Source organism: Arachis ipaensis, chromosome B08 (genome assembly GCF_000816755.2).
Source record: "Arachis ipaensis cultivar K30076 chromosome B08, Araip1.1, whole genome shotgun sequence".
Classification (NCBI taxonomy): Eukaryota; Viridiplantae; Streptophyta; class Magnoliopsida; order Fabales; family Fabaceae; genus Arachis; species Arachis ipaensis.
In genome coordinates this window covers 128,307,643-128,320,011 of record NC_029792.2, presented here as the reverse complement: position 1 = coordinate 128,320,011, position 12,369 = coordinate 128,307,643, and the positions used below count along the sequence as shown (strand labels likewise).

General features: G+C 29.8%; 2 protein-coding genes across 2 annotated transcripts; one reads left to right on the top strand and one right to left on the bottom strand.

Annotated features, from left to right (window-relative positions):
- Nucleotides 4,820-6,215, bottom strand: LOC107611775. Its single transcript, XM_016313669.1, has 5 exons — nucleotides 6,207-6,215; nucleotides 6,030-6,145; nucleotides 5,511-5,946; nucleotides 5,128-5,427; nucleotides 4,820-4,927 (listed from the first exon to the last, which is right to left on the bottom strand). The coding sequence occupies exons 1-5, from the start codon at nucleotides 6,213-6,215 to the stop codon at nucleotides 4,820-4,822; spliced, it is 969 nt and encodes a 322-aa protein (XP_016169155.1).
- Nucleotides 8,745-11,300, top strand: LOC107611774 (ethylene-responsive transcription factor ERF115). Its single transcript, XM_016313668.2, has 2 exons — nucleotides 8,745-9,199; nucleotides 10,630-11,300. Exons 1-2 carry the CDS (start codon nucleotides 9,073-9,075, stop codon nucleotides 11,199-11,201), a joined length of 699 nt encoding a protein of 232 aa, XP_016169154.2. The 5' UTR covers nucleotides 8,745-9,072; the 3' UTR covers nucleotides 11,202-11,300.

The window sequence follows — 12,369 nt, the reverse complement described above, 5'->3', positions numbered from 1 at the left end:
AGTAAAAATTAAAATAATTTTAAAAAAAAACTTTTTAAAAAAAAATTTTTATTGAAAAAAAAAAAAATTTTTTGTAAAAAAAAAATAATAAAAAAAAATTTTGTTATTTTTAAATTTTTAATTTTTTTTTGTCTCCCTAACATTATTGTTTTTTTTTTTTTTTACCAAAGATAGGAGACTCGAACCCGCAACCTCTTAATTGAGTATGGAGAGACTATGTCATTTGAGCTATAACTCATTGACTCCCTAACATTATTGTTGAAGAAAAAAAATATCCATTTTATATGAATTAAGTAGACAACATATATCGTCAAAAACAAACGAAACACCCAACGATATTAAACTATTTAACTTTAAAACCAGTGTTTTGACCACTTCATTCAACGTGTGATCATCGAGCTTTCAGAACATTTGTTAATTGTAGCAACACGAAATTATGTGACATTTGTTGAACTAGAATCTAGAATCTAGATAGTGCTCCACTTCATTAATTCTTGAACGCGTAAAAATGATTAGGAACATCATCAGCCATGACTCAAATGATTTAAAGCCTGGAGCAAACTCCACTCTTCACTTACCAATTCATGTAGTTTTTTCGGCCAACCAATACATTTCAAGACAAACATAATTCATTTCCCTCTTCTTTGGCAAAAGATTAGATTAGGTATTAATTTTGATAATGATAAGGAATTTGTATTATTAGTGCACTTGATAGCTTTATATTCAATTAGGGCAATGCTACGTGATCAATAAATAATTAAATATTATTATTTTTGGTGAGCAATAATTTACACTTATATTTATAGGAGTTTTGCATACAAGAAACATATAGTTTGCACCTATATTTACTAAAGTTTATGAATTAATACAGTTTGTACCCATATTTTTTAAAATTTACACACATGAATTAATAAAATTTATTTATTAAAAATAATTTAATATTTATATTGATCAAATAATGACCAAAAATACTAAAAAAGTAAAAATTATTGCCCCAAGAGTTTCTCATTCAATTATTGTGATACAAAAGTAGATAATAATAGAACTATATAACATCTAGAAGAATATAAAATGGTAGAGACTTTGACTTAGATGTAACTATTTTCATGTAAAGTTAATAATCGAAAATTGTTAGAAAATTTGATATGCTTGACTAAATTATTATCTAATAATTTTTAATTATCAATTTCAAATGAAAACAACTCCGTATAAATTACCACAGTATAAAATATGATTGTTAGAGCGGTCTTGTTGCATAGCATGTTTTAATTTGTTTTGTTTTCGAGTCTCATAATGCTAATTAACTATTATGTTTATTTGCATTGGTTGTTCTTACCTTGAGTTTTTGAATCTAATAAGTCTAAGATGTAATTAGATGATAATCTTATATATTTACAATGTAATTATTAAGGATAATATCAAATTATTGTTTAATTGTTAAAATTAAATTAAATTTAGTTTGTTAGTGTAAAATTCGGTAAACATTGGTGCATATATCATTCTTGTATTTGAGCACAAATCATAAATTATCTCGTTAAAAACTCTTCTTTATCTCAATAACGTAAATCTTTTAAATAATTTTAAATAATATTCTTATATCTTCACCTTGATTGAAAAATTGGACCATTTGTTATGCTGTTATTAAAATCATGTGTGAATCCTTTGCAATAAAAAATGATTTTACTTATTTTAGACAACACTTAAAACAATTTTCCTAAATTATTTAAAGGGATAACCATCATTTTGTTAAAACAATTATGTATTTGTAATTTTGTACATTTATACATGTTATTTTACATATTTTTAATAAAATAATTAATTATTAAAATAATCAAATCTGATATAATAAAATAATCAAATATTTTTACTTGCTCATAATGTCCACCATTTCCATTACCAATATAGCATGGTTTCTGTTCACATACTTTTATTTGGTGATCATCGGTCTCTGTTCACATACTACATTCCTAATTCTCATTTCTTTTTTCTTAAGTTTTTATATTACTTTATTCTTTGATAATTTATTTTATAAATAAATTGAATAAAAACGCCAAAAAAGAATGAACCCCGATTTAGAAACACAAAAGCAGGATTGTCGACATAATAGTGTATCAAACTTTGCTAAACAATATAATTATATAATGTAAGAGCCTTTTGTGGACTCTCCCAACACAATAATAAAGTTTGGTATGTCTGGACTTTGAAGTTCGAACTCACGCTTTTAAGTTCGGCAAAAATAGTGGAAAATATTATTTAAGAGTAAAGTATTAAATTAGTTTTTTACGGTATAATTCTGTTTTGATCTTTAAGATTTAAAGTGTTTTATTTGAATTAAAAAAAGTTTTATTTAGCTTCAATGTAGTCTTATCATGAATTCAAAGTTAAATAATTAACAGAATGTCCTACATGACAGCAGTACAAGAACAAGGTCGATAATTTAGAGAACAAGTACAAGCTCCAAAAGCACAAAATCAACCGTGGATGCATCAATACATTTATTTATAATTTTTCTTACAATTTAAATGAAATATTTTCTATAGAACGAGAATGATAAATAAATGTATTGATGCATCCAAGGTTGATTTTGTACCTCTGGAGCTTGTACTTGTTCTCCAGATTATCGACTTTGTCCTTGTACTACTGTCATGTAGAACATTCTGTTAATTATTTAACTTTGACCTCACAGTAGGACAATATTAAAGCTAAATGAAACTTTTTTGAATTCAAATATGATACTTTAAACCTTAAAGATCAAAACAGAATTACGTCCAAACGTAGAGGACTAATTTAATACTTTACCCTATTATTTAAATAATAAATAGTTTTGACAATTCAAGAAAAAAAATTATTGTTTTTAATATTAATTTTCTTTTTAACTTTTGGATGTCTAATATCCATTTAGAGTTTTAAACAACATCATGTTTAAGTTTGGTGTGGAAACAGTTTGCTTTTGTCAACTTCTTGTTTAGTAAAATAGTATTTCACTAACAATAATAAATAATAATAATATATTATGTGTTTACACATAATTTTGCACCTAAATATATTCTAATAAACTTAAAATTTATTGGTATAGGCAGGGAGTAGAATAACTTTTTTCTTCCTTTTTTTTTATGGGGTATTTTTTCTTTCCTTATTGTGGTTCGATTTTAAAATTTTTTATCTGATGTTTTATATTTTAATTTGATTTCATCATTAAATAAACAACAAATGTTGATATGGCACAATCTAGGCCTTTTTATTTAAATAAAATAACTTTTATTTACTACAATGGACAAAAGTTTAAAATTTTATGATTCTGCACATTGATTGTCCAATTAGCAAGAAAATGTACTAATAGGCAAATAATATACAAATATAAACTTTTTCTAAAAGTAGAAAATAACTTTTTTTTTTAAATAAAAAAAATCTAAAAATATTTAATAACTGTGTAACATACTTGATATTGTCAACGTATCAAAATTAAATTTGATTTGAGTATTATTCTCACGATCAATAATATACTGATTTGAGTATGAGTGTACTTTTTGCAGGTGCCTACATTGCCTCGTGTTTTGCTGACGCTGAAGTATAATTTATCTCTGGTCTGGATAAGAAAGGATCCACAGCAATCAGCATCATCTAAAAGCGTTATACCTTGGGTCGTTTCATATGGCGCCAAGGCAGGTAAAATTCTTGCTAGTGGCTATAGATTATTTTTCTAAATAGATTGAAGCTTAGTCACTAGTTAAGATAACATCCGAGAACGTACAATCGTTCCTTTGTCGGTCAATTTGGCATACCAGGTGAGATTATAAGTGATAATAATCGCCAATTTACTGACAGCCGAATTTCAATTGTTTATAAAAATACTATATTAAACATCATTTCAGCTCAGTCGAACATCCACAAACAAATGAATTACCAGAAGCAGCCAATAAAATATTTTTGCAAGATTTGTGAAGAAAGTTGGACGAAGCAAAAGGACAGTAGGAGGACCTAATTCCAAAAGTCCTCTGGAGTTACAACACAACAAAACACTCTACTACAAGTGAAACACCCTTTCACCTTGTATATGGTGCAGACGCCATGCTACCAGTTGAGATAGCACATGGTTCTTTGCGAATCAACCTATACAACGCCTCCTTAAACTCGGACACCCATATGGCCGAATTGGACCTCATCGAAGAAGATCACGAAACAGCTTCACTCAAACAATATGCAACGCAACAATTGTTACGATGGAAGTATAACAAGAAGGTTATTCCGAGGATATTCAAAGAAGGCAACCTCGTCCTAAGAAAAAGGGAAGAAGCTCAAAAACAGCATGGGTACGAAAAATTGGCAGCAACATGGAACAACCCATATAAAATTGCCAAAATCAGCGAACTCACGCTGCGACTTCGAATATCCTGCGTTAGTTAGAACCTTCTTCAACTCCTTATTTTTGAAGTGAGTCATGAAGTTGGCAGCGATGTGTCTTGTACAAAAGGCTTGGAAGGCATGAGGTGGTTTCCATAAATTTCCCTCGGCGTTCAGCGCACCATCAATTGATTTGTGTCTGTCTTTTGTGATGTCACATGCTGCCGCAGATACGAAAGAAAGAACGACCAAGTCTCTTTCATCTCACCCTCAATAACGGCAAATGCAATAGGCAAAATGTTTGCATTTCCATCTTAAGCAATGGCCATCAACAACATCCAACCGTATTTATCATATAAGTGGGTGCCATCGATGGAAATAAGTGGCTTGCAATGCTTGAATGCCTCAACACACGGTAGAAATGTCCAAAAAACCCGATAAAACATGATAGTGTCGGCTGAACCAGTCCAAGGCTGTGTCACAAGTTGCACCCAAGTACCGACACATCAACAGTTAGCACATATAGATGGTGACTTCTTTTATAGCGAATAACCACAATGAAATGAATTTTATCGGGCAAGTACATCTGCATAGTGAATAACCAATGAGGAAGCTCGTTGTAGGACTCCCAATCGCCATATATTCTAGCAATGACTCTGTTTTGCAAGCCAAACCTTTCTGTAGGACGCTTTGTAACCGAAATGATTCTCCACACCTCCTTGCAGAAACTCTGATGCTGATTGTTGGATCCGCTTTGACCATTGTGAAAATATTTTAAGCAATCACCTTCGAATCCAACCTACGATGGTCATGCCTCATCGATGTTTGCATGCAAGTACGAGGACCAGTGTATCTCCTAACCTCCCATTTTTCTTGCTTTCGACGATATGATATGAGAATATTCGAAGAACAACCAGGCCCGAACTGGATACACTGTACATTATACCTCAACTGGTCACTCTCCACTATTTTATACTCCGCGTCCCTCCTGATGTTGTACCTCTTAACTGCCAACATGACTTCTTCCTTGTTCTGAAATTGTTGTCCAACCTCGAACTCATTACTTGGATCCTCTTCGGGGCTTCTCTGAGTAAACGACCAATCCAAAGTTATTGCATCAAGATTCAACTAGAAAAGTGATCCGGCCAGTCATATGGTCGAAAAATGGCAGGCTGTGTCAGAGCGATTTGTGTGTCACCATAGTAGTTCATCTCTTCTTCCTCATCACCATCATCAAGAATTTCCATTGGTTCATCATTAGCATCGTCTCCGTCATCGGGGTTAACTTCGTACTGATCCATCATCATATCCCTGATAGCAGAACCCTCGTGACTTTCAACATCATCATCCATCATGTCAGCATTACGAACTTCAACATTAGACCCCTCTTGATTACCTTCAGGTGGCATATTTAGATCGACCATCGTTCTTCTAATATTTTGTCTAACAGCTCCACTCAACGGACTAGCATCGACGGTATCTGCAGATGATCCTCGGCCACCCAACTCAACGATGAACATGAATAATTCCAACAGATGAACATTTGTCCATCGGTTGTGCCACAACCTTATAAGACATACGTCCTCGTCGTCACATAATCGATACCTAATTCAAAACAATAGAAATATTTCTCACAACCGTAGTCTAATAAATATACTATAAACAGAGCCAAGACAACTGTGATATACCTTTTATAAAACAATCTGTCATCTACTGCGGTCGGATATCTGTAGTAAATTTTTTCACCTTTTTTGTCTGTTGCTGCTCGACGGAATGCAATATCAGATTCTTCAACGCTATTAGACTGTTGACTTCCGATGTCATATAGATAATTATCGGTTGTCCAGATCTAAAAATGAAAGAACCTTCTTCATCGTATACTATTTTACAATCATAATAAATGGATAACAATTGATTCATTGACATTGTAGAGAAAAAATGTCAAGAATGAGAACGAAGGTAGAGAATGAAATTGGGATTTTGAGCTCCATTCTTCAACAGGCATGCTTTTATTTTGGAAAGTCAATCTAAAGTTCGGTGGGAGTGCGGCGAACTTACCTTTAGTACCCAAAAAAAAATCGCATTCTGAAAATTAAAGTTAAAAAATCTTACTTGGGAATTAATTAATTTTTTTTATTTTATTTAAAAAAATCCAACATACAATAGTAAAAGTTCAAGCATTTATATATTATTTGTTATGGGATTTTTCCTTAGAGAATAAATCACGGCTACGTGTGAGAGGTATTAGTAAAATAGAATAAGGAAAAGTATGAGGAGCCAATATAGATATTGTACAATGTATATAATTGATGTTAAGTTATAAGCACCGAATCAAGTATGTTTGGAGTTGTTGCAGTTAGATATAAGTGATTAAGTTATAATAGACATGCTATAACATTATTAAATCCTACTTAATTATGTCATATTCCATAATGTAAATTTATCACAAAGTGTAAATTTTTTCAATTATAAAACATATGCCGTTAGTATCGTGAATATGTGATTAAGGAGAAGTTTAACCCAAAAGTGTTATACGTTGTGGTCAATGACGAATAATTCAGATGTTTATTTCACTATGTTAGCATATGATTATTTCTATTCATACGTGGATGGTTATTTAAGTAATGACATGTTAAATATACTGTCTTTCAGTTTAATATGGATTCGGATGGTTACTTTCAATGACAAAATAGATGGTTATTTTTGCCGCCTGGTAAGTATGTCATGATTAAAAGATATTCTACCAATACATTCATATAAGTTCAGAAAATGAATGAGCAATCACATGTTAATCTTCATCAAGTCTCATGAACAAAATCTTAATACTCCAACTAGGGAATTAGCTCAACAAGCATTTTGTATTAGAAAAAAAAATCATGTTTATAGATATAATAAATTGGATGGTCAATTTCATATGGAATTGGATGGTTACTTTTATAGACAAAATAGATGGTTATTTTTTATGCCTGGTATCGACGGCTGAAAGGTGATGAGGGAGATGCGGTGTCAGTCAGCGGCGCTGCGGTGGGATGGTAATCAGAGCTCGCGAGGAAGAGGGTGAGAAGTGTGCCGTCATTCACAAAGAAGGGATTGGATAAAATTTGAATAAGGATTGGAATGTTAGAATTAAAGTGAAACTGAAGGGTTTTGTTACACTGGGTAAAAAGTGGATACATTTTCAATTTTAATTTAAACTGGGCCAAATAAATAACCCATTATACACATTGTATAGATATTTCATTCCCTAGCGAGATTCATAGAATAATAATATATTAATATGATGATTTATTTTTTATCTACTTACTTAAGATCAGAGTTATCATTTCATTACTCGCATAATAAATTAGAATAATGTATGTGTATTTAGTTTTATGCTATAGTAATAAGATAAATGAATAATTTTCAAACGAGTGAAATGAATTATAAAAATTTTTTTCATGAATATATATTCTGTATTTAAATAGTATAAGAAATAATATACAAGGAAAAGTACAATAATTATTAGTTTGGAAAAAATACAAAAAAGAAGCAAGAATACACAGTGAAACCAAAAAAGAGGGAAGAAAAAGAATATAGCCCTTAAATAATTAAATACAGGTTAACTACTAGTCAATAACAATGACTAGTTTTTACTTTTTATAATGTGACAATTTTTAATTCCTAAACTCTAATTGAGAAATATGTTTAGGTTTAATTTTGGCCAATATCTTAAATGAAATAACTAAAAACAGATTAAGACCTAAAATTTTGTATTTTGTACTTATAAGTATATTAATTATCTGTTTTGCCGCGCCCTATCTTCCGGTGTTTTATGAAATTGCTGCAAAATGTTTTACAACGGTTCAAAACTGCCGCTAAATGACATTTTTGTTGTAGTGGAGTAATACAATTATATATCCATTGATACTTTTTTTTTTCTTTTCCTCTTACTTGCGTTCTTCTTTTTCTTTTTCTCGTAATTTGATGAAAATTATGAAAAAAAAAATTGCAAATAGATTGATAAAGTGAGTGTGAGAGATCATACATGCACACTGCAATTGTACATGCACATTCCATTTTTGAATATTATTTTAATATCTCGAAATAAAATTATCTATGAAAAGAACTCTGAAAATGTATGCAAACATTGGTCAACTAATAACAATACTTGAGACTTTTGAAGTAATGCTATAGTTCAAAACTAAGACAATAAAATTGTTAATTAATTACTTAATGACCTCACATACAAAAAGTAAATATATATATTAAATTAAATAAAAAAAAAGGAAAAAGAAGAAAAGAACTTTTGATTTCTTGAAATGTTCTGTTTCTATTATCTCTGTTCTCATTTGTCTATGAGTTCACACTATATCCAATGCATATATAAATATTAAATATCAATGAACCAAAAACCCTACTTTCTCTCACACCCTCACTTCAATTCCTCTTATCTCTATCTCTCTATCTATCTAGTTATGTTCTTAACACCCCATGATTTGAATTATTGAGAAACAATATATAATAGTTATTAATATTAAACAAATCAAGCAATCATCATCATCATCATCTATAATTTCATGTAAAATCTTCATTCAATCTTGTAACATATAATTATATATAGATAATAAATTGATTATTAAGGTGGATCCAAGGCATGGAAAGAGGTCACTTTCATTGGAAGAAGCACAAAAGGAGGAAGAAGAACATCATGAACACTTGTTCCCAATTTATTCTGAAAGATCTCAACAAGACATGTCGGCTATGGTTTCTGTCCTCACACAAGTCATGGGAGGAGGCATCCCAAATGACCCTTTAACCCCTTCTCATCAATCTACTAATCACAATGATCAACAATCTCAACCACCATCACAAGATCAAGGTATGTAATAATCTGTTAATTATTATTCAGTTTATACTTAATTAGTTATTAGGAAGGTTGATGTTTACAACTCTTGGATTTAATTAATTTCTTTGATTATTTGGTATAACTATTTTGTTCATTCCTTTTGGTGCGTGGCAATTATTATTCTTTTGTTTCCTTGGTCAAAGAGTTCACAAATGCTACACCTAACCATTGATATTTTATGTTCTTATTAATAAATTCAATCCTTCTATAGTAAGATAGTATAATCTTAAATCTTAAGTTTTTTTTTACTTAAATAACTTAAACAAAAAATAAAAAAGAAAATAAAGGTTAGAAACTGCTTAAAATTATTCTCAAATTTGATGAAGTTGTAATTCTATTGTTAGTTTTGTTATACTGTCTGCTACTGTGTTTATATTTTTCGTAATTAAACAAAAATTAACATGCCAATTCCAATACATGATATATCTTATTTTAAACACCAACAAATTAATAAAACCAAAACCATCTTGATAATTAGGGTTACTAATCGTCTAAAAATCTTAAGGGTTTTAATATTGCTCTTAGATTATTCATTCTCTTCCCCAACAAGCTAATAAGTGGTGTGGTGTTTTAATAGATTAATATTCATCACCTCCATAAGATTCTTGCAATTTTCCCTTACAATGAAAAAATAAAATAAAAAGAGGAACTCTTAATGATATTAAGTATTTATGGACTACAGAAAATTTAATTTCTCAGATATGCATGTCAATCTATCACTTTCATCACATTTATACATATTCATAATAATTTATTACATGCATGATCTAAAAAGTAAGGATGAGTGTATGAATATGCATAAATCAAATGTGTTAAATTTATGTTTATATCAACTCTAAAGAAATTCATTAAAACTTTAAATATATAGATCCAATTAGAGAAATGCTATTTGTACACCAAAATTAACTACTAAAATCAATTATCAATGTATTTGTGTATAAATACATGTGTGGTTTAATTTAATTTTCATAGTGTATTTGTATTCGAGCATGTATTTTATACCGATAACGAACTTTGATAGCTGATTTTAGTATACACGTAGTATAACCCATCTAATTAACACCTCACATATAAACATGCATCAAATTATGCTTTCAAGACAATAAGATGGATTTACTTCAATAATATTAGAGGCATGCTACCATGAACTAAGTGTATAAGTAGTGCATGTGTATATTTTACCATTAACTTATATGATCCCGTTACATATCTTTATACATTTCATTAAAAATTTCTCAATCTCACTATGCATTAAAATTAAAAAGTTCCAATGTTTTTACATTGACCAATGTTGTTGTGAGTGTATGCATAACATTATTACATGTTAATTATTTTGGATATATTCATTCCATGCTACATGCATGCACATCTATGTATGTTGATTTAAGCATTGAAACATGAAGGGAACATAAGAAGAAGACATTATAGAGGGGTGAGACAAAGGCCATGGGGGAAATGGGCGGCGGAGATTCGAGATCCACAAAAGGCGGCTAGGGTTTGGCTTGGAACTTTTGAAACTGCCGAGGCGGCTGCACTCGCATATGACGAGGCAGCCCTTAGATTCAAAGGAAGCAAAGCTAAACTCAATTTTCCTGAAAGAGTTCAAGGAACTGGCGAATTTGGTAATTATCTCACGAATTTTCAACAAAATAATAGTCACCATCAGATTCAATATCAGAATACAACAACTCAACAAAGTGTTCAATATCCATCACAAGGAATAATGGCAAGTGACGGTGGATTCGATTATAATCAACAGAACATGTATTTTGTTCCGTCTCATTATCAACACTATTCATCATCTTCTTCTTCATCTTCCGAACCACCACATCAACATTATAACCAACAACAAGAACTTATGAGATCATATTCATTGCAATATGGGGGTTCTTCTTCTTCTAGTGATCATCATTATCATCATCAGCAATATCCTCCTAAGAATTGGAATGATGATGACATGGATGGTAGACAATAATATTTTCAAGAGAATTATATATACAAGATACATTCATATGCATGCATGCATTTCAAATGTTGATTTCTTTACTTTTTTTTTCCCATCTTGGTTGATGGATTCTTTCCTTTTTTTTTTTTGGCATTTTCAAGATTTTACACTTTTGTTTCATGCATTTTTCTTCTTTTGATTTCAGCATGTGTTGTATTGACTAATTACTTGTTAATGAAGTGTTTTATTTTGAATAATAAAGCAAATTATTTAAAATGTTTGACGGATAAAAAGAGACATATAAATAACTATATTTCTAATATAAAAATTAAGTTGTATAAAAACAAGATTACTATCATATAAAAAAAATTAAAATCTTTACATTATAATTTTCTTATCACTTTGTTATTATATATGTTAATTTTTACTAATAATTAAAATATAGTTAAATATAAAACCTACAAAAATATTTAATTAATAATAAAATCAATATGATATTATATGAAATTTTCAGACGAAACCATTCATATCATCATTGTTTAGATAGGGAGAGGAAAACCATACCATGCAATATAATATATGCATGCATGGTTTAGAAGTTGAAGAGAGAAGATATAAGGATAATGGAAAAGGAAAAAGAGAGAATAATTATAATTTTATGTAATCGCCATGAAAGAAAGGAGTTGAAGATGGAGAAGAGACTAAGACTTGTTTTGTTTGTTTGAGGTTTAATTATTATATTACACGTGTGTTTAAAACCATTAAATAAAAATAAAATAAAATAAAAGAATATGAATGTGATAGATGATGTGTATATGAAGAACAAGAACAAGTAAATAGGTTTGAACACGCAAATATTTTTAAGTATATATTCTAAAGCTGTGAGTTCTGGAACGATGGCTAAAAACGCGTCCCAATTTCGGTGTTCATATTTATTTTGGTGAAAATTTTTGTATAATTAATTTGTTGTGAAGTTGATAATTTAATCAAATCTTGTCAAATTATTTAATAATTTTTAACTATAATTTTATATGAAATTAATTGTAATTGAGTTTTCATCATTTATTCATAATAACTTTGTTACTACGTACGTAACACATACACTACCACCTTATTAGAATAATTCACACACAAAACATAATGTCTCATATAATGTACGAATATTGCTTGTTATATATATAATTAATTTGTTAGTTTC

Excerpts from the sequence above, each read along its gene's own strand:
- LOC107611775 (XM_016313669.1), bottom strand. Across the intron at positions 5,428-5,510 it reads AAATCGCTCTGACACAGCCT|AGAAGCCCCGAAGAGGATCC; the intron begins GCCATTTTTCGA and ends TCGTTTACTCAG. Across the intron at positions 4,928-5,127 it reads ATCGTAGGTTGGATTCGAAG|ATGTACTTGCCCGATAAAAT; the intron begins GTGATTGCTTAA and ends TTCACTATGCAG.
- LOC107611774 (XM_016313668.2), top strand. The coding sequence starts at position 9,073 with ATGTCGGCTATGGTTTCTGTCCTCACACAAGTCATGGGAGGAGGCATC. Across the intron at positions 9,200-10,629 it reads ACCACCATCACAAGATCAAG|GGAACATAAGAAGAAGACAT; the intron begins GTATGTAATAAT and ends TGAAACATGAAG.